This window comes from Oculina patagonica, chromosome 12 (genome assembly GCF_052425735.1).
Source record: "Oculina patagonica isolate OP01 chromosome 12, crgOcupat, whole genome shotgun sequence".
Classification (NCBI taxonomy): domain Eukaryota; kingdom Metazoa; phylum Cnidaria; class Anthozoa; order Scleractinia; family Oculinidae; genus Oculina; species Oculina patagonica.
Window position 1 is genome coordinate 13,415,673 of NC_135769.1, and position 25,057 is coordinate 13,440,729.

The 25,057-nt window shown below is 37.4% G+C and overlaps 2 protein-coding genes across 3 annotated transcripts in view; one reads left to right on the plus strand and one right to left on the minus strand.

Moving 5' to 3' along the window:
* The window catches only part of LOC144632725 (synaptogyrin-2-like), a 30,654-nt gene extending 11,428 nt beyond the window's left edge, over positions 1 to 19,226 (minus strand). Inside the window, exons 1-3 of one of the 2 annotated variants that reach the window (XR_013566933.1) lie at positions 19,100 to 19,226; positions 6,223 to 6,591; positions 4,371 to 5,008 (exon numbers count right to left, since the gene is read on the minus strand). Coding sequence is in view for 1 of the 2 variants with exons in the window: in XM_078491443.1 (XP_078347569.1) it covers positions 4,784 to 5,008; positions 6,223 to 6,591; positions 19,100 to 19,174 (669 nt within the window). In the remaining variant the exon portion in view is untranslated. Of the gene's footprint in view, positions 1 to 2,655; positions 5,009 to 6,222; positions 6,592 to 19,099 lie in introns of those variants that run through there. The other variant, XM_078491443.1, reaches the window with a different exon arrangement.
* Positions 19,227 to 19,362: 136 nt separating this feature from the next.
* LOC144632718 (speckle-type POZ protein-like) lies at positions 19,363 to 21,645 on the plus strand. The gene has a single exon (XM_078491434.1). The coding sequence runs from the start codon at positions 19,477 to 19,479 to the stop codon at positions 20,218 to 20,220; it is 744 nt and encodes a 247-aa protein (XP_078347560.1). The 5' UTR covers positions 19,363 to 19,476; the 3' UTR covers positions 20,221 to 21,645.
* The last annotated feature ends 3,412 nt before the right edge of the window (positions 21,646 to 25,057 follow it).

Consider the following 25,057-nt stretch of genomic DNA (forward strand, 5'->3'; position numbering starts at 1 on the left):
TTTGACTCCACAAAGAGTCTTATATTTTACAGTTATCGAAAATAGCATCTTCTGATTGTCATTATTCGTACGCGTCTCTTCTGAAGAGAGAAGTGGCGCTAGCTGTCCTAGCAAAGTTCGCGGCCTTCACAACATTTACGTATTGTAAGAATGTTTGATAGAAAACAAATGGGCGAGCAGTAAAACATCACTGTAAACTGCAAAAGATCGCTTTTGATGAAACGAAATGTCCAAGTTTGCATTAGAGTTGCTTTGAAATAACATGGACCTAATACACAATTCAATTCACAATTCTCGATTGTGAATTGAAGAAAGAAAACTTGTGAAAATTAAACAATTTTGAGCTTAACGACATGTTTCGTATCAAAACTCGTCCATGGTGGACATGGTCAGTTTGAAATGGAATTGACGGTGATATAAAAGTTACAATTATCTGTAACATTAATGACGGGCTACAGCATAAAAATAATTTAATGTGAAACAATTACAATAGTTTTAATTATACTAAACAAAAAAACTAAAATATGCTAAGATAAAAATAAAGATCAAATGCAATTGCAAAGTACACGATTAAGTTGTTCTTTAAGTAACGTTTTTTCCCCACTGCCCTATATTTAACAATTAGAGTACGAGCCCGAGTTTTCTATGAGCGAATAGTCAACGAGGCGCAGCTGAGCTGACTATCGCTCATAGAAAACAAGGGCGAGTAGTCTAATTGTTCTTTATATACGCCAAAAATGAAGAAAATCTTTAAATGAGCAATGAGCGCGCGATCGTTTTCTATCAGCGAATAAAAAACAGTGGGAGAACCAATCAGATTCGCAGATTTTCAATAGAACACGGTTGAGTCTCTACTAAATGTATGTAAGGCCTACTTGATTTCGATTTTAAGTTGGAAGTACGGATTTGTAGAGGAAATTGTCGAGGATTGAAATACAATCTTCCTAACACGAAGCGTGGCAATGAGAAAACAAGACACTGGTAATACGTTTATTATCATGACAAAATTGCATGAATCTAAAGAGTTTAATCTTCGATCACTTCTAACACTTTTTGTATCGATTCTACCCTACCCTCTAACTGCATACTCAGCCCGACATTCTTCTTGTACCATCGCTTCCTGTATCCTCACTGTGATTCGACGTGATAGAATAGAATAAGACTTAATTTATACACGGTCGTTTTATCAGTAATGCTAGATTTCCACTGACGCGTAATTTTTTACGTGCGTAAAAAAAATTAGAAACAATGTATGAACGACTTGCGTAAACGTGAACGCAAGTCGTTCATACATTGTCTCTAATTTTTTAGGCACGTAAAAAAATACGCGTCAGTGGAAATCCACCTTAAGGTGGATTTCCACTGTCGCGTTTTTGTTTACGCACGTTAACGCGCGTAAAAATTATAAACGTACGTAAAATGAAATTTTACGCGCGCGATTACGTGTGTCGAATTTACGTTGTCCAATTTCCAATGCCACGTTTTTTTCCAGGTATTTACGCACGTGACGCGCCCGTTTACGCACGTAGCGATTTTGGGGGTTTTGAAAAAAGTTGAACCGAGTTCAACTTTTTTCGCGGCTGTCTGCGGTTACGCAACGATTTACCCAATCATACTTTTGGATTTCGTCACATGACACTACTTACCATGTGGAAAACCATTTTGTTTTAAATCGCCCATCGATTTACTTGGGAAAACATTCAGATGTAGAAACACTTCTCATCGAGAAAGTCTTAACATTTCAAGAAATAATCTATAGAACTGGCTACAGAACCAAATTACACGAACGCAGTAGTGAAAGAAAACGCCTGGCGTCAGGTCACGTAGGCTTTGAACCGGGAATCCGGGAAGGTCGCCTCAAATCCTCTTTTACTTGATGGTGTCTTTCGGAAGTATTTATAAAATGCCTCTTGGTCATATTCACGCATTTCTTTTTCTAGCGTGTGGCACAAAGTGTTTTCATGGCAGCCATGTTGGAAGAGTCAAACAACAAGATATTTGCATAAAAATGTTAATGATCTTTTCCCAAAGGAAAAACAACTTATTGTTTCACTTCTCCAATATGGCCGACAATCACGCACTCTATTCACCAACTTGATAATTCAGTATGGCGGGCATTTACGCACGTTCAACGCGCGTAAAAAAGAAACGCTTTTTATTACTTTTTACGCGACAGTGGAAATTTGCCTACGTATCTTTTTTTACGCACGTTTTACGTACGTAAATATTTACGCGTCAGTGGAAATCCACCTGAAACAATAATTTTGAATTGGATGACTTGTCAACCAGGCTGGTTGACGCAAAAGCCTTGTTATTATATATATAATGTAACAAGTATACCATATTTTTGAACCGCCAAAAGTTATAAATGGGTCGCAGGAAACCTAAAAATAATAGTCCATTTTTATTAAAAATTGCTATATTAGAGCAATGAAACTGTTATGAGCATCTTTGGCTGCGGGTGGAAATGGATTGCAATTTGAAAACGTTTTAGCGCTAACGTTTTCAAGCTGTTTCCATGCGTTTAAATAAAAAATCAATATTTATAGCCGTAGCTAAAGTTCCTACCACTAATTTTAGAACAGTTTGGACCAATTATTTGCGAAATCCCCGTGACATAGTCCCTTCAATACACAGCAAAAACAAGTCAAGACCTACAGTGTACATGTACTATCAATTTATTCCTTATTAAATTTCACAAAACCTTTTAAATGTATATATGGCCTACAAGATTTTTCTTAAATTTTGTATCCCTGTAGTTCATTGGCATGTATCCTATAATGTTATTAAATTCGAGGTAAAGCAGGCTAGTAAAAAGTTTAGAAAACTGAACGTCTGCCATTGTCAGTTACAATGTCAGGGCTTAAAAATAGTCACATGTGGGGAAAAAGAACTTTTCAAGCTAACTTGCCCAATGGGCAAAGGCCCAGGCAAACTGTGATTTTAAAATAAGAAAGTAAACTTACACAAGCATGTGAGGGCCCAGGGAGGAAAAATTTGAAAATTCGTCTGAAGGCCAGGCTAGAATTAAGTTTTTTTTTTTAAGCCCTGAATGTTGGTTAAAATTTATGTGTTAATCTTATATGGCAAGTTCACACAAGTGAGTTTTTTTAACATATCTAGACGAATGACAACAGCTAATACCAAAAGAACAATGACAGGTGTAAGAAAACAAAAAAAACATGCAAAAACGTTTTAAAAAGAGAGGGAGAAATTACCATGATCTAGAAGCTGGTTCAAAACAGGCTTCTCACAATATTATTAAATAAATGTACATATGCATCGCTTCCTTGTGGGCAGTAAGATACTGAAAGAATAATGCACAGCATGAACGTGTACCAATATTCACACATCATAGGGGCCTGTCAGTGTTCACAAAGGCAAATGCTTGAGGACTGATACATGGAGACAACGTTTTATCAACTGTAGATAGCATACAACAGCTAGCAAAAGAAATCATAAATCACCTGTGAGGTGAGTTATCCCTTAAAACTTAAAAGCATGGTCTCCTTTTCCCGAAATTTTCAAATTTCCTAATTTTCCTGAAGTTGACCTCTGATAACCTCTTTAGCTCTGTTGACTTTTGATGATGTAAAGACTAAGCTCTAAATTTATTCAGGCCAGGAACAAAACTAAGTTGTATTCCATAGGCTTCTCAGGTTCTAAGTCAATTTTATGCTTTCCCTATTTGGCATGAAAAGAACCTAACACTCAGTCCATATTGCGTTTACAGTGCCCAAGAAACCTTTTGACCATATGGACAAAATTAATAATCTTGTTTTACACATTTGATTAGTTGGAAGGTACAACAAAAAAACGTTCTTTGCAATGTTCCCCAGCTAACTAAACACCTGGAACAGGCTAATAAACATGAACCTTTACATAACAACTATATGCATGCCGCTGTTGAACACCACTAAGCACCACAGTCTACTTATGACTAAAAATCATGAGGAAGGTCATCAGCTATGATCAACAATAATCAAGGATTAATTTAACACATATTTTCAAAGTTCTTACAACAGTGGCAATTTGGAAGACTTTGAAAATACAGATGAAATTAATTCTTTATTATATAAGAAATTTTTGTTATCAGATGTTCTGATACTTGTTTATCATAATTTTATACATGTACATAGCCTGTGTGTTGACATTGCCTATAAATGCATGCAGGCTAACATGTACAGGGCACAGTTTTACACAAGCAAAGACTTCTGAAATCTCTTGTTTGAATACATGTAATAATTTGCAAGCTGGGGTTATACAATATTCACTTGAAAATACAATAATACAATGATTGCTTGTTCACTAGTCTGAAACACTTTGCCCCTGACTAATAAAAAGGCACACTAATATAATACGACAAGTACAGTTAAATGTAAACATCACAAATAATTGCAGCTTGTTGCTGCATAAAAACCTAAAATGTCAATCAATGTTTTGTTTTTGAACTCTCTTTGACACATTTGCTTTCAGTCGAAAGCCAGACTCATTAAAGAAAAGGAACGTTCAGCCAATCAGGAGCAAGCAACTTCATGTCGTTATCATGCCCTTGATTATAAAACAATCGCCTTGCTTAATAAAATGCCCTCTACCTAAACCAATCACCATTCAGTTATTTTCACTCTATGTGATAAGACTTGTAAACAGGTACACAAAGACTGAAAAGAGCATGCAGGAAAACATTTTGCTTCTATTTCTTCTTTGCAAGTACTTTCTCACCTACACAAATATTAGATTCATTTTAAAAATCCCAATCAAACTATGGCCGTGACTACCCGACTTAATATGGTGGAGGAGCATATTTGCCTGCTGAATCTTCTGCAGGAGCACTGTCAGCTGACTCTTCAGAGAATGGTTTAGCCTGGTATGGGTCTCCTTGATCTTGAGAGGTGGGAAACGAGGCATATGGTGATGAGTATGAATCGCCTGATAAATTATCCCTGGAATATTCAAACTCTGTCAAAAGGCGACGGTACTTGGTGAATGCCATAACACTCAGACCAGCCTAAAAAAGGCACAAATGGGACATTAGTACATGCTTCTCTAATTTACTTCAGTACTAATGGTCTCGTACAGCCAAACATCTTCATAATGTGGACACTTCCGTATAGACAGTTTACTTGGTTCCAGAGAAATTATGAGAATTGACATTATCTCTTGGTCATTGCTTAAATAGAAGCACAACAATTTTACATGCTTGTTACTGTATATCCTGGTACATCTCAGGAAATCTAGATATTCATGTAACACACCAAACAAGAGAGAGAGTGTTTCATCACATTTCCAAACACCAAGAAAAGGGTTGAAATTCAATGTTTAAAAATGTAATGAAAAATCTTATGCTAGTCAAGGCTAAAAATCTATGCTTATTAATCATTAACTTTCTAGTATATGTTTTTGTGCTTGCTGCCATTGTTGCTGCTTAAGAGGAAATCCGCCAGGACTTCGAGTAGTCATTGGACAAAATTATGTACCAAAACTATTTACACCTGATTGCAAGCTTTTTTGTTACTGCTTCAAATATCTTATCGAAAGAAATCTTTTCTAACAACACCACACATCGAAAACACATTTTGAAGTTCCGCTGAATTCCACTGAATCGCTTAAAAGATGTAAGCTTTTGCCCATAGCTTGTGAACTTTAAATATCATTTTCTCAGACTCTGATAAGAAATTGTTGTACCAGAATTATTTTCACCTTATTGCAAACGTTTTTGTTACTGCTTCAAATATCTTATCAAAAGAAATCTTCTCTAACAACACCACACATCGAAAACACATTTTGAAGTTCCGCTGAATTCCACTGAATCGCTTAAGACGAATTTACAAAATGGCTACACGTGAGATTTTGCCCATACCTTGTAAACTTTGAAATTCATTTTCTCAGACTCTGATAAGAAACTGTTGTTGGTGTTACCACGGATAATTACTTACATCTTTACCTTTTATTAAGGGTAGGAAATAACGCAATATGATTTAAATTATTCTGGAAATTGATTTTTGTCCAACTTTAATAAATATTACTCGACTTCTTAGTGGATTCCGTCTTAAACAGTCCCTCAAACTAAGTATCGGCTGGCTGTGACTTATGAAAACATCACTGACCAAAACATAAATTCACCACCACATCTTAAGCTTGATGTGTAAAAAAGCCTGTATTTATTTATAAAGTAAATGTTTTTAGTGTTAATAGAAAGTAGAAATTGATCCACAAGCTTACCCAAGTAATAATGGAGAAAAATGAGAAGGTAATAGCTGCTTGACAATTGTTAATCTGCATTGTTGTGAAGGGGTCAGTGTCTGATTTTCTCCACATGTCCGCAAGATAACAAAAGCCAATAAACCACAGGAAGCACCATAAAGCAGAAAATGCTAGGTCGCCCAAAGTGATGTATTTCTTTGTATCAGTGTTGTCAATGGTATCAAACTGTACATCAATGGCAAGGAATGCAATGCAGCCAATGAACGCAATCACACCAATACCAACGCCATAGTGACATGCACCAGCTTTCTCATTAAACAAGCAGATACCATTTATTTCATCATAACTTCCAGCAGAAATACAGCCAAACACAACTATGGCAAAGATCTAAAAAAAAAGCAATAACAATTTATCAAATTATATGTAGCACAAGAAGAATATTTTTTACTCAGCAATACAGTCGACTCTCGATAACTCGAACCTTCAAGGGAAATTGAAAATGGTTCGAGTTATCGGGAGTTCGAGTTATTGGGAGTTGAAAACAAATGACCGGAAATAGGGAAAAAACGGTGTTTGCTGATTTTCTATTCATACAGTGTTGACCAGTGTACAATTTAGCAAATTTAATTAGAATATAGAGAAGCCAAAAGAAAACGGAACAGAATATTTCTAAATCACTGTACTGTATATATCAGAACGTAACGTAACGTAAAACAAAGCGAATCAGCTGCGAACATTTCAGGTTTCAAAGAATACAACACTAAAGGCTACTGCTGCAGAGTTTATGCGGTTTACTTTCTCAAGAAATGGTCAGTTAATTCGTCCTGACGATAACCCTTTAAAGTTTTCTAAGGTTGGACTTGAAAGAATCGGTATCAACCTCCACAAACAAACTGAACGTCTGTAGCACGTCAATGGCGTGGCACAGTTCGTGTTTTGAGGGGAGTTTCGGGGACGGCTTGGACTCGTGTATGTTTTTATTTCAAAGTAAATTCAACGATTTGGACTACAGTACACTGTTTGTTTTGACTCGTATCGTATTGACAGACTTGGTTCGAGTTATCGAGGGTAAAATTATATAGAAAATGACCTGAAGGGAAACGGAAATTGGTTCGAGTTAGCGGGAGATTCGAGTTATCGAGGGTTCAAGTTACCGAGGGTAAAATTACAGTAAATGTATGACGGAAATCCAGGGGAAATCGATTTTGGTTCGAGTTAGCGCGAGGTTCGAGTTAGCGAGGGTTCGAGTTATCGGGAGTCGACTGTAATGTGTTGTTCCAGAAAATATCCATTCCCCTCCCACGGAAGGTTTTTTGGTTTTAAGCCTTATACTTTTTCTTTACAAATTTTGGCTTTTGAAAACTCCCACCCCCTCTGAATTTCCAATGACCTTCCATAGGGTGGGTATGGATATTTTTTGGATTTAAGATTTGAATGCTTTCTTTTGTTTTGTGTAGTATCGTAACCTTAACATAATCAAACCTGAATTCAGATTATTGGTCTATTGCTTTAAATTTTAACTCTTGTTAACAACCAGGGTATGTTGTAAGAAAAAGATGTGCGGCCATAATTTTACAACATTCACTGCTTGTAAACAACTAATAATTCAAGGTTCCAAAATGGATATGCTTATCTATTACCTAAGTGCAACCAGCTAACTGAGATCACAAAGAATCTGTGAAGTTCTAGTGTTCCCATCAAACACAGTTATTATGTTTGCAGCTCTACTTTACAACTTTTCAAGCCTGAGGCTGAGAACTTTGTTTTTACTTTGTTGCACAGTGTTACAAAGAGAGATCACAATCAATTATGTTAGCACCAAACTGTTACATGGTTGATACATTTTTAGCCATACAAAATTTAAGAACATGGATTCAAAAAACTTTTCAAGCACTCAATCTCAAAGCATAAAGTGCGGAAGACATCTGTCATTTCCACAAGCCATTTAAGGATACTAAAAACACAGCCACTACCCACTCAAGTAAACACATTTAATAATTTCAAAGACTGCACTTGGCTTTTGTTGGGCATTGAAAAGTGCTATCCAACAAATAATTGGTTAAAAAAGGAATGCTTCAAATTTAAAGGACTATAATAATAAATTCAATAAGTTTATTCCAAAAAGAGCTGAGACATAACACCAAGGGGTTACTTTTGGAAAAATTTTGGTGGAGGTGTGCGGTGCGCTTCCACAAACCCTGTCCCTAAAATTTACAATTTTAAAAGGGCTTCAAATTCCATACATTATCAAAAGATGAACAAGAATCTTGAAAGCTTTAAACCTAGTGGTTAATATTTAATCATTTTTTTTTACTTCAAAGGCATGGGTGCAGCAAAGTAAAACCTTGCTCGAGTAACAGTCGCTCGAGTAACACAAAAGTCCAAGGTTTACGTGAGACATGGCTGGTTGCGGCAACGCACTGGAATTTCCCTCATTAAATGCACCATGTATTGAATTAAAGGGATTGTCTCACTGCTTGGTGCATGTGCAAACGATAACGCTGGCCAATTCAATAACACCATTTAGAGTTTAAAAAACAATCAGAAGCGTGTAGTTGACTCTTGCAGGAAATGTGCCATCAAAATTTTGCAGTTGTTCACAAATAATATGGCAATAGAGGTGTTCTTTCATATGAGAACTCTTTTATTTGTTCCGACTTTGATGCCTTTAAGTACCTTGTCCACTTTATCATCAACCACATGTATTGCAGTAATCACAGAAACTTTGAGCTAATGTTTAAACACTTACACCATGTATGTATAAATGTAAAGGCTATTAGGTGTACAACCAGAAAGAACTATGCACAAATATTAGGGAAAATGTCAATGGATCTACACAGTAATTAAAGGTCAAACTTAGTGTTGAACATTAAATTTATTGTCAATACATAGTATATATTTAGGACACATGCATAAGTTTTCTACTTGCGTTCAGTTGGTTCATAGACAATAGACAACTATCTATTTTATTGTATTAACTGAACTCAAACTCCTGAATAGCACTAAAAAAAATTCCTTTCACTTTAAAAAGAGAAACACATTCACAAAATAAAAAAGGCTATTAAAAAACCAATATTCAGTTGATTGCTATTTTGTTTGAAAAAGACTGTTATCAGTTGCATTTGGAAAGCAGTCACGAGAGCTATAACTCATCTTGTCTCATGTCGTCTTAATTTAGAAACTTGCACTTTCAAGGTTTTATACAATGTTTACTTAGTAACATGTGCCTCTACCTCTTATGTTTATAGACGTATTTGATGTGCTTAAAATTTTTTTCAGCAAAAGATAAGAAAGATTTTTAGTGCCAAACAGATTACACGATGATTTAAAAGTTTCTCAATTTCGCAAATTTGCTGTTTTCAATGGAAACCGAAAGAATTAACGAAAAAGCAAACTTCACTTTCAAGAATAGCTGCAATGACTATAAAAACCACAAGGCTGCTGCCTAACGGGCGCCCGGTCGCCAGAGGCGCCTAAGTTACAAGTGCGGGCGACTAAATTTTTGTTCAAGGAGCCCGCATGGGCGCCTAAACATTGATCTTCAACTCCCATCTTTTGACTTCAATTTCCTTGTAACCTTGTTTCATTGGCATAAAAAATCCCATTTAAAACATCAAAGATCTCTTCGAGATATCGACTTTTTTTGTATGAAGTTAGTATGAGTAGAAGGTTTATCCTGGGCATTGTTGTTCGAACATATCATGGAAGAATTCAAACGTCTTTCAGTTCAAGCATTTTTTTATTTTCGCGGAGTAAATGCTGTACTTGTCAGTTGCGACGGCTGGGTGCTTTACGACTCATATACATTGGCTTGGTTAAAAAAGGTAAACTTTGACGTTTGCCTTTAACATGTTTAATCAAAATAGTTGTTTCCTTTCGAGTTAGAAAGATTTCTACTTGGCTTAATGCAGAAAAATAACGCCTGATCACAGGTTAGGTTACGCACGACAGAGTTACCTTTTGTCTCGTCACGCATCTTAACCCCACATTGAGAAGTAAATTTTCGTTTGGATATTACCAAAAGCCGCTTCTCCTCGTTATTCTTTACCTTACGGCTACACATCCCATTTCTAACGACTACATTTCCAGCAAAACAGTTGCTGTTTATTTTTCTAATGGCGATGCATTAACTTCTGAACGGAAAAAATGTTAACGTTTACTGCTTCCACCGGAAGTAATTTCACAACAGGCTACAAAACCGACACTTAAAAGAAGACCACCAGCTGCAAGTCTACAATGTACAAGACCAGTTTTCTGTTTTAAAGAAATGCCGCACGAAGTTGGACTGTTTAATTTACGAAATGCTCTTTATTAGAAACATAAAGCCGAAACTTAACACGCAATCAGATTCTGTGCGTGCTAAACTGTTTATTTAAAATCTTAATATGCTAATATATTATCACACCCTAGATCACTATATAAGCCTGAACTCAGTATTATAATTTTAACTTGATAATGATGACATGGCGTCATCGAAACGTCGTTCTATTTTCCTATCGCTTATTTTTCTTCTCAAATGTTTCACAAAACATCTTGTTATTCGAAAGCTACAAAAACACTTATAAATATCACTTAACACATTTGATGATGTTGCAATTAGCGAAGCGCACTAATGACGTCACAGAATTTGACCCCCGGTGTGAGTCAAAATTCGGACAAACAAACCACTCTGTAAGAGCAATGTCCCGGGGGGGGACTCCCATATGAAACGGACGGGGATGCTCGTCGGAAATTTTGAAAAGAACCCCTAAAAGAGACCAATCTGGGTGTGGCTCAAGCCTTTCTTGACCCCTAAAAGATACCAAAAACTTAGAATGGAGTTTATATTTGTCTATTTCTTCGTGCGTAACCCTAAACGAGACCATTATGGCTAAAAAAACTGGCGTTTTGGGCGTTTTTCCCGGAACACCCTAAGCGAGACCAAAAGTCCGAAATTTACACCCCTAAGCGAGACGACGAGCATCCCCGTCACTTTCATATGCGAGTCCCCCCCCCCCCCCCCGGGGAGCAATGTATGGTTGGCGGGCACTTTGGAGGCATATTTAGCGATTGTTTCACAAAACCATGGCCAGATTGGCTCGGACTTCGGAAAGCCTAACCTGTGCAACGTAGAAAGCTCAAACCGTGGTTTGAAACAAAAGGTTTGTCAAACAGAGCGATTATTCAATAAATGTGTAAAATGTTTTACTCTCAGTTATTGAATGGATTATAAAGGCCCAATTTGCTGCCGGGATTTGCTGAAAGAAAACATTTATTTTTATGAGAAATGCAAAACGTTTACACTGTTCTTAGTGGCACATTTTGCAACACAACAGAGCTAACCTCAGATTTATGCCACCACAAAATTACACAAAGAAACGTTCGTCCAATCGGTCCCCTTGCCTGACCCGAATATTTAAAGATGTCAATTTCGTTACACAATTGTCGCGGCAAATACTATTTAATATACACTGTTCGAGCTCGGCAGCTGTAGCTGCAGTCTGTTATAGTAATGGGGATAAATAATAGCTTTATTTAAATCAAACCCGCCGTCAATTCCATTAGAAAGGCGTTTGAATAGCATAATATTTTCGCCCTCTATCTATCATGTGTCGAAACAGATCGGATGGCCGGCGATCAGTGCCGTCAAATTCGGGAAGAATTCTGAACTTCTTGGAACCGACGATCTTTCCGGGGCCTAAATGAAGCAAACATACAGTCAAGTGCTATCCTTCGCAATTATATAATTCGATAGTAATTCGCATTCGGCAGCCTGGATAATTTTGCAGTGGAAATCAAGGTGTCATTACCGGATCTTCGACTAATTAATTCAATTTTGGGCCATTTTTTGGATACCTTCAATCTGTTTTTCACTTACTAAAGCAAAAATGTTTGAAATCTATCATTTTTCGAGCCTTTCGAGAATCTCGGCCTCAAATTGTGCCTTTCTCGCCCTTTTTTTCTTGTCAAGAATGCGTCCCCTCCATACAAAGCCTTTGCCAAAACTAAAATTGTTGTCCGACTCACGACTCACTGTGGTGAAATCTATTTTTAGTAATTAGTGCGCTTTGCTAGATGATGTTGCAATTCTAAATTGTGCAACTCAGCAGAAATAATCAATTGTCACGAAATGAGTTCCCTTTGGTTAACTATTAGCAACGTTTTAGTGTGTTCGTACAGATCGTGCGGGTAATGTTTGACCTCCTGACCTCTTTCAGTGCTTTGGCTAAATTAAAGGCACGGCGCCGCACAGTAAAATCTTTAGAATAGCAGTCACTTGAGAAACACACAAGTCGTGTTTGCGTTAGTCACGGAGTGAAAGTGACTTGAAATTTCCTTTACCACGTCATCTTTTGCTTTTCAAAACCACATGCCTAGCCGGAAAAATGCCTGCTTACGCATGCGAATATTTATTTTGTTCCGAATGTTCAATAAAATAACCCAAACCAGTTCATTTAAAAGAAAGCCAAATCACGCCAAAATAAAGAGTAGACTATACAGGCTATCCCATTGTGTTTCTCCGTTTAGCGGAGTAACACAACAATAAATATTTCACACAAACAGAGCGCAGAGTATTCAAACTGAAAATAGGTGAATGATTATTTATAGCTACAAGCGAGAGATCGCGTGACATGGGTCTGACGTAGTGGTAGTTTTAAATAGCTTCACCTTGGACATGTCCAATCGATCTTTGTTTTCGCTATGTGATTTTAGGTTAAATTAATATTAGCGCCTAAAGACTTGTACTAGTAAAAATTGCGTTCTTAATCGTTTTAAACTTCGCTGCCTTCGAGCGCTTAACCCCTTACATTCTTAATTGGTTATGTGACGTAAGATTTGGGCTACTCACGTTTTTGATTCTTATATAATGTTTGTAAATTTGACAAGTCACGTTTTTTCTACAAGAACGGAAGTGCTGAAGCACAACTATAGAGTGACACTTTACAAGTCACGCGCTTTGATCACCCACAGCGGAAAGTATTCCCTTGAGAAATTAAAACAGTCCCTTGAGAGTTAACAAGAATGCAATCCCTTCCGGTTTAGATTTTAGCCTTTGTAAACGCTAATCTCCTAATTTTTGCTTGTAAACAAGCAAAAAAAGTCGAAAAAAACTGCTTCATTTTAAAACGAAAACGCTAAAATTGTTCGCATTTAGCGTATCAAGTACGTAACATGTCTTTGCAAAATTCAGCAACTTCAAAAACCTTTCGCTTTCAAGTGTTCAGGACTGGGCCTAACTTCCAAATATGGAATAATGTATTATGTTCTGGTTTACGTTTCGTTTGCTTCGTTGACGTTTCGGATAAGTTTCGAAGTAAATCCAAGTGAATCTGAAGAAATATTTACGGATACAAAAGTGAAATCAATCTGTTTGCTACTGCAGTCATGAATCAGGTCTGAAATAATTTTTAATCTGCAAAAGCTTGATACAAAAACCTTTCCGACAGGCTTAAACAACGCGCCAAATATCGTGATGTGTACACGAACTTACGTGGCATGTTTTACATGTAATTCAGCTTAATCTATGAAGCATTGAACGCTTAACTTTAGTAGGAACATAAAATGTATGCCTCTTTCTTTTCATGGGAAATTTCATATCTGCTGCCGCTTTTTTGTGGACTAAGGTTGTTATTTTCAACGAACTGTTTCATGTTTTCGCGTTTAAAATGAGGAGCATTCTCGGGCATTGAACCGTGACTAGCAAATTTTTGTGCTGGATACCTCAGTGCTTTTGCCTGCTCAGATGTTCAGTTTGAATAAAATGGATTGCTTTTGTTGCTACATTAATTTTATAAACAACTTATTTGATGAGTTAAGTAATTTGAAGTGTTTTCACAACTTAATTTTTCTGTTCTATTTTTGTCAACTGGTTATCATGTAACAAAGATAAGATCATAACTTAATTAAAGTGTTTACACAGGTGTTTTTGACTTTTTATTACCTTTTTCTAAACCTAGGAAAAATTGAACTGGTTAATTATTGCTTCTTTTTTAACCTTGATTACTAAAATGATTTTCCTGCTTCATGTTCATTGATTTTCTATGTGAAAACTAATGAAAGTACATGAAATGCACTCAGACTGGCACTGGCTTAACAAATGAATTAACCCTTCATGCTCTCAACTAAATGCATGTCAGTTTTCATTGTTGGTTTATTTCTCCCAGCCTAGCTAGTGATTTAACCCACAGAGGGGAGAGATATATATATTGATGATATTGATGACTTATCCATTTTCTTTCCTCTGGGTCTCTGAGGTTGCTGCAGAGTAAAAAACAGTTTTATGGGGGGGGGGCTCTGCCGAGGGTACCCTTACCCTTTCATATACCCTTTCTGCAATCTCATTCCCAGGATCTCATGAACGAGGTTGCCATTTTTGGTATGTGAAAGTGACCCTTACCCTTTTAGAAACCATAACCCCCCCCCCCCTCTTATTTTTCACTTGAATAATAACACCTTAAAATACTGAAATGACTTGATCATTTGGTGGGTTTGTTCAAGCATTATGAAGGGTTCTTTTAATACCTAAAAACCAGTTTTCCCTCCCCTTTTGTATACTCCAACTCATGAAATCTCCACCCTTTTATATACCTGGAGCCTTAAAAAGGTATCCCTGTTGGGCGGAGCCTCCCCATATAGTCCACTATAGGGAGTACCCTCTAGGGGACATTCGGGTATATTATAGCAGGATAATGTTGGGGGGAGGTTCAATCCCTGGGCCCCTCTCCTAGGCCACATAGTTGACCACATACTTGCCTAAGTAACCCCACCCCCCCCCCCCCTGCCACCCCACCCCAGATTTGTCTTCGGCAATTTAAGCCGGGCTCCTAACATAATGGCTTGGGCTCCTAAATTTTGATGTTAGGAGCCCAAAGGGCTCCTTAAAAATTTCCTTAGGCAGCAGCCTTGAACCAAGAAAGAAATTAGAGCCCATTACAGTGGAACCCCGATATAACGATATGCCAAGGGGGCAGTAAAATTACATCGTTATATCAGGGTGCCGTCCCATACATTTTACTTTTGCCGGGACATAACATATTGATTGTTATATCGGGAATATCGTTATATCGAAGATCATTATATCGGGGTTCCACTGTAATATAAAAAATAAGTTGCTGTACTGTTTATTAGCATTGAAGTCTGTTGCATGTCACTTGCAAGTTGTTTTTTTCAGGTGGCAAACACAGTACTTGTGCCATTCTTTAATTTATTTTATGTCAGATTACATTCTTGTCAATCATTTAGCAGCCTACCTCTTCTCTTAAAACAATATTTACTAACTCTTTAAATGCTAAGCGAGGGATCATGGTATCACACTAGCAAGCTTTCACACCAAAGTGTCAAAATCAGAGGAAGGCTTTCCATTGAAGTTAATGAGCACAGAAACAAAAGCAAAGATAACCCACCCTCCCAAAAGAATTAAAGAGAAAGAAAAAAAATGTTCTGCATATGTTTGGAATATGATGTACAGTTCTATAAAATATCTACACCACACCAAGTAAGGTTACAGGAATTTCCAGCAGGATTAAAGTGTATATGACATGAAAAATATTTTCTGCTTATTTGAAAGGCTATTCGAAATACAGAAGAATGGCGTTTTTCTTTTCGAAATATCTTTTTTCTTTTCAGAGATATTGACATTTTGTATTATGCAAATTAGATCAGTGATGACGTCATAAGATTTGACTCTAAAAATGGAAAATACTGAATAAACAACATCTCTCAAACTATTAAAGCAGTGTTCTTGAAACTTGGCACCACAAATGTGCATCACAAAAGAAACAAAATGTTACTTTTAGGGCTGTTGCCATGACAACAGTTTTGCCGCTGGTGCTGTCTCAATAAAAACTGAAATTCCCAGTTTTTGTCTTAAACCAAGAACCATCTAGCGCAGCCAAACCGATGGTGGGAATTAAGACAATATGGGAACTATGTCTGTTCTAGGCAGGACCTTTTGTCTCATTTTAGAGGTCAGATATGGGGATATTTGTCTTTTTGACAGAGAGAGACTGGAGCTGAAAGAGTTGCTATGGCAACAATACTAAGGGTGTCAATTTGTTCCTTTTGTGATGCACATTTGTGGTGCCAAGTTCCAAGGACACTGCTTCAATAGTTTTAGAGATATTGTTTATTCAGTATTTACCATTTTTAGAATCAAATCTTATGACATCATCACTGATCTAATTTGCATAATACAAAAACGTCAATACAGTCGGACCTCGATTATCCGGATTTTTCGATTATCCGGACTTCCTTCTCTGGTCCCAATTTTTTCATGAATATTAATTAGTCACATACAAGACCAGATGTAACTAAGTTCTACGATGATTTTAACGCTATCTCAAGGTGGTTTACCTGTCAAAAAACATTGGAAAACCTCTGATACAGTTCTGATGGTGTAGTTGCCAATCGAACAACATTTGATACCTCGGCAGACAACTTCCTTATTCAGTTTCCACTAGCCATAAAAACATTCACACAAAAAATTTGCTTTCTGTCTTTGCTTACTTGTTTTATACTGAAGTTTACAAGGCAAAATGGCAAAATTCAGAATGTTTTAAGGTATCAGTATACCCCAAAATTGACCATTTCAAAGAAAAATATATTTTGGTATTTTCGGATAGATCTCATTAAGACCTTTCATTCAAAAAAAATGTTATGGAAAAAGATTCACACTACACAGAGTTATGAAGAAAAAACATTTCTTGCCATTAATTATAATTTATATTTTGATATTGATAGCTGTCAACAGGTTGTCTAAAGGAGCGCGGGGATGCTACCGTTGCGTGACTATCAGAGTTCTTGGTTTTCGACGAGTTGCTTTAGGTGTTTTGCGCTGGTAAAATGCATATTTTTTCAGACGTCAGTAAAGAAACATTTTCCCATTCCTATCTCAAGTTCGAAGAATGTTGCAAAATCGGGAAAGGACAAAAGATTTGGCAGATGCGCTAGTAGATAGCAACAACGGGTTTTTCGCCGCTTGAATGGGTAACAGCACGACCTGGAATCACGACCCGCAGTTCCTCGGCTTACTTTGACTACTTTAGGATTCTTGTGATTCCACGTTATCGTTGTTTTAGATTTAAAACTGTTGCACTGAGACGAAAATTGTTATAACGCAAGCGGTAGAATGTGAGTATGAAATCATGCAACAGTCTGTTTCCGGCCAGAAGCAACATTTGACACCGCTTTGAACAAGTTATATTGTTAAAGTAAAATGAACCTTCATTTTATCGCTCAACGCCTGGTCATTTTCACACACGTCTTGTGTAATTAATCTCATTACACCGGAAGAACGGCCCAAAATACATTTTCGTTCGTATCTCGAAAACAGAGTTTCGAAGAGAAAGGCGCACATTTTAAGTTCGTTTTCAATGGAGTTTCAACAATTTTCGTTGAAATTTGGCAAGAATGTTGCCCGATAATCGAGCAACAAAACTGTGTCGGCGAATTTTTATTTTTTTCTTCTTTCAAAAGTTATGGCTGTTTTAACGCAGAGAATAGTTGTTTCTTACACTCTTGAAGTTTAACTGCGTGTCAAAAACAAACCAGACAAGTAATCAATTTTCCCCGACACAGTTTTTTATAGAAAGGTGTGAAGAACACATAGCGATGTTGATCGCTTCTTTCCGTTCAAAATTGTCCGGAAACGAACCCGATTTATCAGCCTCGATACTTTTGGAAAAAACACGCTCTTTTTGGACAACATTAATATTTGAACTTAAAATAAATGTATCTTAGCAATCTACAATTCCTAAGCTTTCAGAAAATATATACTTTGCTGGGGTTTGCTTTAATTAACAGACGGTAAGGCAGCTCCAACGCACACTGGTCATTTGGGGTATACTGATACCTTAATCCATTTATGAAGTGAAGAACATTGTAGAAAGTTCGATCGGTCGACACCGCATGTTGGCACCATGTTTAGTCACCAGGCCCATCACGAAAAGACGCAAGGAACGCCTGGAGGTTCAAAATTGTTTGCGAACGAATCGGCGTGGTTTCGTCGCCTTTTTCGGAGAAAAACTGCCTCAAAATGATTAATGTCTTCGGACTTTTTGTTTGTGAGGATGGTAAACAGCTGATTTATCGCTATTATGAAGCAAATTTTCTTTTTTTCCAGTTTAATTTGGAAAAATTTGCCGAAGATGCGGAGGATGCAGACGTTAGCGAACTTTACGGATCCGCACCACCGCATCCTGTCAGATGCCCTCGTGTTTTTTGGCTCATTAATATTCATACTTTCGATTATCCGGACTCTCGATTATCCGGACTATTTAGCCTAGTCCCAACGAGTCCGGATAATCGAGGTTTGACTGTATCTCTGAAACGAAAAAAGATATTTCGAAAAGAAAAACGCCATTCTTCTGTATTTCGAAAGGCCTTTCAAATAAGCAGAAAATATTTTTCATGTCATATACACTTTAAGCTAAACTGAAATTTTCAGGGGAGAGGGTCAAACAAAAGAACCTTCTTTTGGGGGTTACGGATATTTTCTGGATCAAAACAACGTTATGACAATAATAACATGATGTAATATTAAAAAGCTGTTTCTTTCGTCACGTGAGGAAAAGGCTAAATGATAGCTATCTGAATGTTTTGTAAGCTTACTTGTTTGGGTTGCTCACATTGCTCAGTCGTATGGACGCGGAATATAAACTGTTCGTTTAAGCTTTTATACGCCAATGAAACTGAACTCGTAGGTTTTTATTGACTTGTGAAGAGTGCACAGGCTTTTATGGACGACATTTGGGATAATAAGTAGAAGTAATTACTAGCCATTTGCATAGTACAAGGAACCAAGTTCATGCATGTACAAGCTTGCGTTTTTAAAACCAGAGTTTCGAAAATTCTAAACGATAGTGCTCATATATAAGTACGAGTTAATAATACAAAGTACGAGTTAATAAATACTTACAATAGAGATAAACCTGAGAATTGTTGCAGGCTTTTGGAGAAATCCAGTCACTCTTTCCACGCTGTCGCCCTCCATTTTCAATTCGCTTCTTGTTGGCAGAAGGGACGGTTACCAAGGCAAGGATCAGGAGGAGGGTTGGGGAGTATGACTAATTTTCTATTTATAGAATCTTACCCTTTTGGTTTTGAAAATCAGAACTCTCCTGGAAAAAATAAATGTATTCGGGTAATTTAAAAGAAATGAAAAGCTAAAAACTCCTTTCTTCCTTCTCGAATGGGATATCCAATGCTTTAAAATAGTTTTAATTACAAAGCAGATCTCGTGCCTAGGCCTTACCGAGTAAACACAAAGGCATCAACAATCGCTGGGGATCAAACATGGCGGCCGCAAATCTACCTTCTTCAAGCGATAGTCCTTCTTGTAAAATATCCACATGTAAACCAGAGCTAGACTTTTCTGCCCCCTGGAAGATGAGCGACTTAATCCTTGTTGTTGAGAACAAGCGATTTCACGTTCACCGTTCCATTTTATCCATGTGTTCTCCTGTTTTCGACGCGATGCTTTCGTCAGATTTCAAAGAGAAAAACGCCAGAGAAATCCCACTTCCAGGAAAGAAGGCGGACGAAATAGAGGAAATGCTCCGTGCCATTTACCCTTACGTTGAACACCGTATTTGCGAAGAAAACAGTTTTTCATTGCTGGAGCTATCTTGTGAGTACCAGATGGACCGATTGAAAGCTCGCTGCGAGAAGTATTACCTATTCAAGAACATGACAAATGACGAAGCACTTGAATTTGTTGTTATGGCACAAAGACACCAACTGAGTGACGAGTTGATTCAAAGATGTATGTCAAGATTTGTGTCCCAGGAAACTAACTGGGAAACTCTTAAGAAAAACGACTTGTTCTCTCAGTTGGAGCCAAGATATTCTCAGCAGCTTGTGGAGGAAAGAGTTAAGTATCTGGAGAAACGTCTGGCTTCATGTAAATCAACTATTGAAATTTTGAAAATGAAGAAGAATGGTAAGGACGATGATGATCATGGCCCTTGTTCGTTTCGAAGGCATTTTATGATGAGGAAAAGGTTTAGAGAAATGGACCATTCAAGTCCATTTGACTAATAACATATTTAACATTCCAGAATTCTGGTTAACCTAATTAGCACTCTGGCCAGCATTAATAGCACTCTATAGCCCCGTTTACACAGACAATTTTTGTTGTGCAACTCAATGCAATTTTTGTCGTGCTGAAGTTGCATAGTCTCCTACAATATCGCGGCGATAAAATTGCCATGAAATCGGCGTGCGTTTGCACGCTTGTAAACTAACGGCAATAACATCGCTGCAATATCCCAGCAGTTTCGAACCTGTTTGAAACTTGATGCAACTTTGGCGGGACATAAATTGCATTGAGGTGCAGGACAAAACTGAAATTGAAGCACCCATACTATAAGACAAATATTATTTGTAAACAAAAATTTGCCTATAGCCCTTTCAGTAAGCCTGATTGGAATTCAGACTGTTTAGCACCCTGCACTCTAGTCAGGCTGAGAATAGTAAGGTTAACGTTAAGGTGGCTCACAATAGTGCAGACTTTCCTGTCTTTGGCCTTCTATTACAGCTAGGCTGATTGTGCGGCTGAAGAACCTTTACTGTAAACCAGTAAAGCTTTTATCAGTTAACAGAGTCCACTCCAAATGACGTTAAAATTTGTTGCTGTGATAACTTGATAAACATCATAAGCACCGACTTAGATGTTTAAGGAAAAACTACTTGCTGAAAGTTTTTATTTTTGATATAAGTTTATGTAAAAATAGCATGGTTTTGAGCCTTACTGATAATTTTTTGTCAATATTTAAAAAAAATGTTTCTTTAACCATTTGGGCAAAAAAATTTGAAAAACAATAACGTCTATTCGTCAATATTGGTGTAAAAGCAATAGACGACCGTAATTAGTAAATTCTCAGTGTTGGTCATTGCATTTCTAGCTTTCTGATTGACTCACAAACTCTGGTTAACAGTAAAAAACCAGAATTTTAACTTTTGTATAAAATGAATGGCTGATTCGTTTGCAATTATTTTGGTCATCATAAAAGAAAAATTTCATAATATGGCTTAGGATTACTGGTACTTAAGCCAATCTTGGATGAAAAACAGTGAGTGTTAAGGAATTTTCTCCATAACTGGTTTGAATGTGAAGGATTCTAAATTTACATAATGTACTTGTTGAGGTCAAAGTGAAATGTCCACACTTTTGTTAGTTTTGAGCACTTTCAAAAATGAACAAATAATCAAGGCGATGATTTGCCTGCCACTATTCAAATAAAAAAGATTAGACACACTGTAACTCTGAAGTAAGGTAGTGTTTGTAAAAAATCCTGTAACAAATGAGGTGAGAATTTACCAGACAATTTTATTTGCACTTGTTTGATACATCCAATGCGTGCTCACATTGTTAATTAAATATTTATGTTTTCATTATAATATTAGTTGCCTACTGTCTCACACACTGTCACTATATCATTAAATTAACGTGAATTTATAAAGATCATGCTTCTTTTTTCGACTTTTTACTTGTTTACAAGCAAAAGGAAGGAGAATAGCGGTTAAGTTGGGTAATCTCAAACCACATTCTTGTTAACTCTCAAGGGACTGTTTTAATTTCTTAAGGGAATACTTTCCGCTGTGGGTGATCAAAGCGCGTGACTTGTAAAGCCTGGTTCTCATGTGATCGTACCGATCGTCTCTGTCGCTTCTGTCGCTTCAAAAAGTTTGCTTGCTCCAATCACCTCAGACTTTGCAAACGACAGAAGCGACAGAGACGATCGGGGCGATCATGAGAACCAGCATTTAAGTGTCACTCTATAGTTGTGCTTCAGCACTTCCGTTCTTGTAGAAAATACGTGACTTGTCAAATTTACGAACGTTATATGACAATTAAAAACGCGAGTAGCCCAAATCTTAAGTGAATAACCAATTAAGAATGTGAGGGGTTCGGCGCTCGAAGGCAGCGAAGTTAAAACGATTAAGAACGCAATTTGTACTGGTACAAGTCTTTAGGCGCTAATATTAATTTAACCTAAAACGATTAACAACGCAAATTTGTACTGGTACAAGTCTTTCACACACTAAAACGTTGCTAATAGTCCGGCGGCATAGCTCAAAATTTCGGCTGAATTGTGCACTTTTTGTTACCAACCTGAAATTTGGCACACAGAGAAAGACTATCGAGATGAACAATTTAAGCTATAGAACCACCTTGGCAGAAGCGCTGTTTCCATGGAAACTGCATTTAAATGAGCTACATGTGGAAAGCGATTTTCTTCATGTTTAACAGGAGATATGAATATGTCGGCGTATAGGGATGGCCCGGAGCTGCCCTGCCGAGATGTACAACTGAATAAACAGCCATCGCCATAGTAACCGCATCTTAATTTATGCAATTTATGCATTGTTTGCAAGTTCCGATCAGGACTGATTGAAAAACAAATCACTCATCATTCACACTTAAATTTCTTTCTTCTGTTAGTTAATCTCTCTATAATTATACTCTATTTTCTAGCTTGTTTTCCAGCTTGTTGTTTTAAGTAAACTTCTTATTTTTTTTGTCTGTGTGTTGCTGTATTTTGTTATCTATTAAAGTCCGAAGTACCTGACCCATTTTAGAAATTATTGTATTAAACACTAAGGATCGCTGCCCAATCTCCTTATCCAATGGTGGTTATTTTGGGCAGCCATGCACTTGATTTATTTTTATTCTCCTTGTATTGTTAATTTGATTTAATTTAGAGTGCAAATAAAGTGTTGTGTTTTGTTGTTGTGTTGTGTATTGTGTTTAATACTTCTCTTTAGAGAAACAATGTTGAAATTTGCTAGACAACTGCTGAATTGATATAGCTAAGCTAGCGGCTCTAGTGACATACACATAGCTACGGCTATTGTGTCTTTCTAGATCAAAATGTTGTCTGGAAACTATTATCTTAGACATTTTCCATGACACGCACACACACACACACAATGAAGTGCAAGGCAAATAAGCTCTACAGCACTCCCATCTATTGTTGCTACGTGCAGCTGGTCTTGCAGCCACATAGGATGAGCTCTTGACAGGACATTGCAGCGTCAGTTATTGTGCACCATATCGGTCGCCATGCTTTCTCGCTGAACGTCCAGTCCCATTCTTCTGGGTGCGATACCTTGTTTCCTCTATCTGATAAAGATGTTGATTATCGAGGTTACCTCCGCGATTCTGGCAACCAATATTGCGTTTGGAAAACAATGGACAATTTGTTCGGGACGACTTGAATTTCAGGTGTTCCTTTTCTAGATCAAATTGACAGGTCTCCTCAAATGGATTGCCCAGCCCGTCTATTATATTGTTGACACCAGGGGTCTGACATGATCCTTGAACTTTGTTTTACTTGCATTGAGTGCTCGTGATGGGGCAGCATGCACGTGCTTCTGTTCATCACTATTTTCAAACTGTCTAACCAACCTCACTAGTTCAGTCCCAGATACCATTCACCTTAGCAACACAGTTGGATTCTCTGTCCGGCCTATCGCCCCGCCGTCCTCTTTGATGAGCTCAAATTTTATAGGGATCGTGGTTTCTAACTTCTCCACGTGGAAATCGAATCAGCTTCTTCTCCCTAATTTGAACAGATTTTACATGCTTCCTGTATTCCTGTTTCTGAAGAATAAACAAACTTGCTGCAGTTTTCTGTCGAGCGTACCTAGTGCGCGTAATACGTGCACAGTTGATAAGTGATTCCGCTCTCTTCCTGCTGTAGCTTGTGTAGCTTGTGACAAAACTTCAACCCATCCACTACCAGCGAGCGAGGTCCCGAAAGCCTTAAGTGCCGCCTGCTCGATGTGAAGACCACCAAGCATGACTTCCAGCTTATCTTCCCATGTACGATCCTTCTGAGCCCACTCGACTGTTTTTGCTAAAGCAAAGAGTGGCTGATCGCAAGCAATAACCACAGTTTGTCCCGGATTTACGTACTCTACGGCTTTGCCAATAGCAGTTTTAGCGTGACTTGTCATCGCCTCGGAACGTGTGCAATCAAAAGAGAACTATTACACTTTTTACTTAGGGGATACTAGCTCTATGGTGCTTGCACGAAATATCCAGTTCTAAGTGGCTGGTCCCATCTAAAAGAAACAGATTTTCTAGTCCTACAGTCGTAATAGCTATGCCACATCTCGCGCGCTTTTCAACATTATCTGGTTGCTGCGATGCATTTCCTTCACTTTGCTTTCTCTTCTACTCCAGCGTTTTCAATTTGGTAGTACTTTACTACTTTATTGTTACTTATTATCGCAGGACTTAATTTTCTCGATTTTCAAAAAATCGCGAAATTAAAGAACCGCAAAAAATTATTTTTAAACATTTTTATTGTATTTTTATGTTTTTTTTGACGAAGTTTTTTGGCCAAAGTGCGAATAATAAGTTCTGCGAATCGAAATATGCCTGTTCCGTTTTCGCGAAATTAAGTTTCCGCAATATGGTACGTGGCATAATCTATCCCATGAGGCATTGTGCCTCAAACGCGTCTCAGCAATTCTCTCTCCTAAATCTGGCTCCGCTAAGTCGATATGAAGTTCTTTAGTTTCATAAAAACTCTGCAAATCCTTTTCAAGGGTGAAATATCCAGCAGCACAGTTGCTCGCTTGTATGTTCTTGGCAAAATATACGCATTTGCTTCAGCTTTTTGGCCCGATGATTCCTTCATACTTTTTTTATTGGAAGACTTAACTGACCTGAAAAGCTTAAATTACGGCCCAGTAATGCCAGCTGGTCACTAAAAATCAGGTTAACAATTTTCCCTTTTGCCTGTGCTAAATTGCCACTGCGAAAATAATATTGCCAAAACACGGGCAAGGGAGGACGATCAACAGCAACTAACAAGTTTGTACAGGTATTCAATTTTTGAACGCATAATTATACACTTTTTTT

Bases quoted from the DNA above. Each gene is read 5' to 3' on its own strand.
- LOC144632718 (XM_078491434.1), top strand. From the start codon at position 19,477: ATGGCGGCCGCAAATCTACCTTCTTCAAGCGATAGTCCTTCTTGTAAA.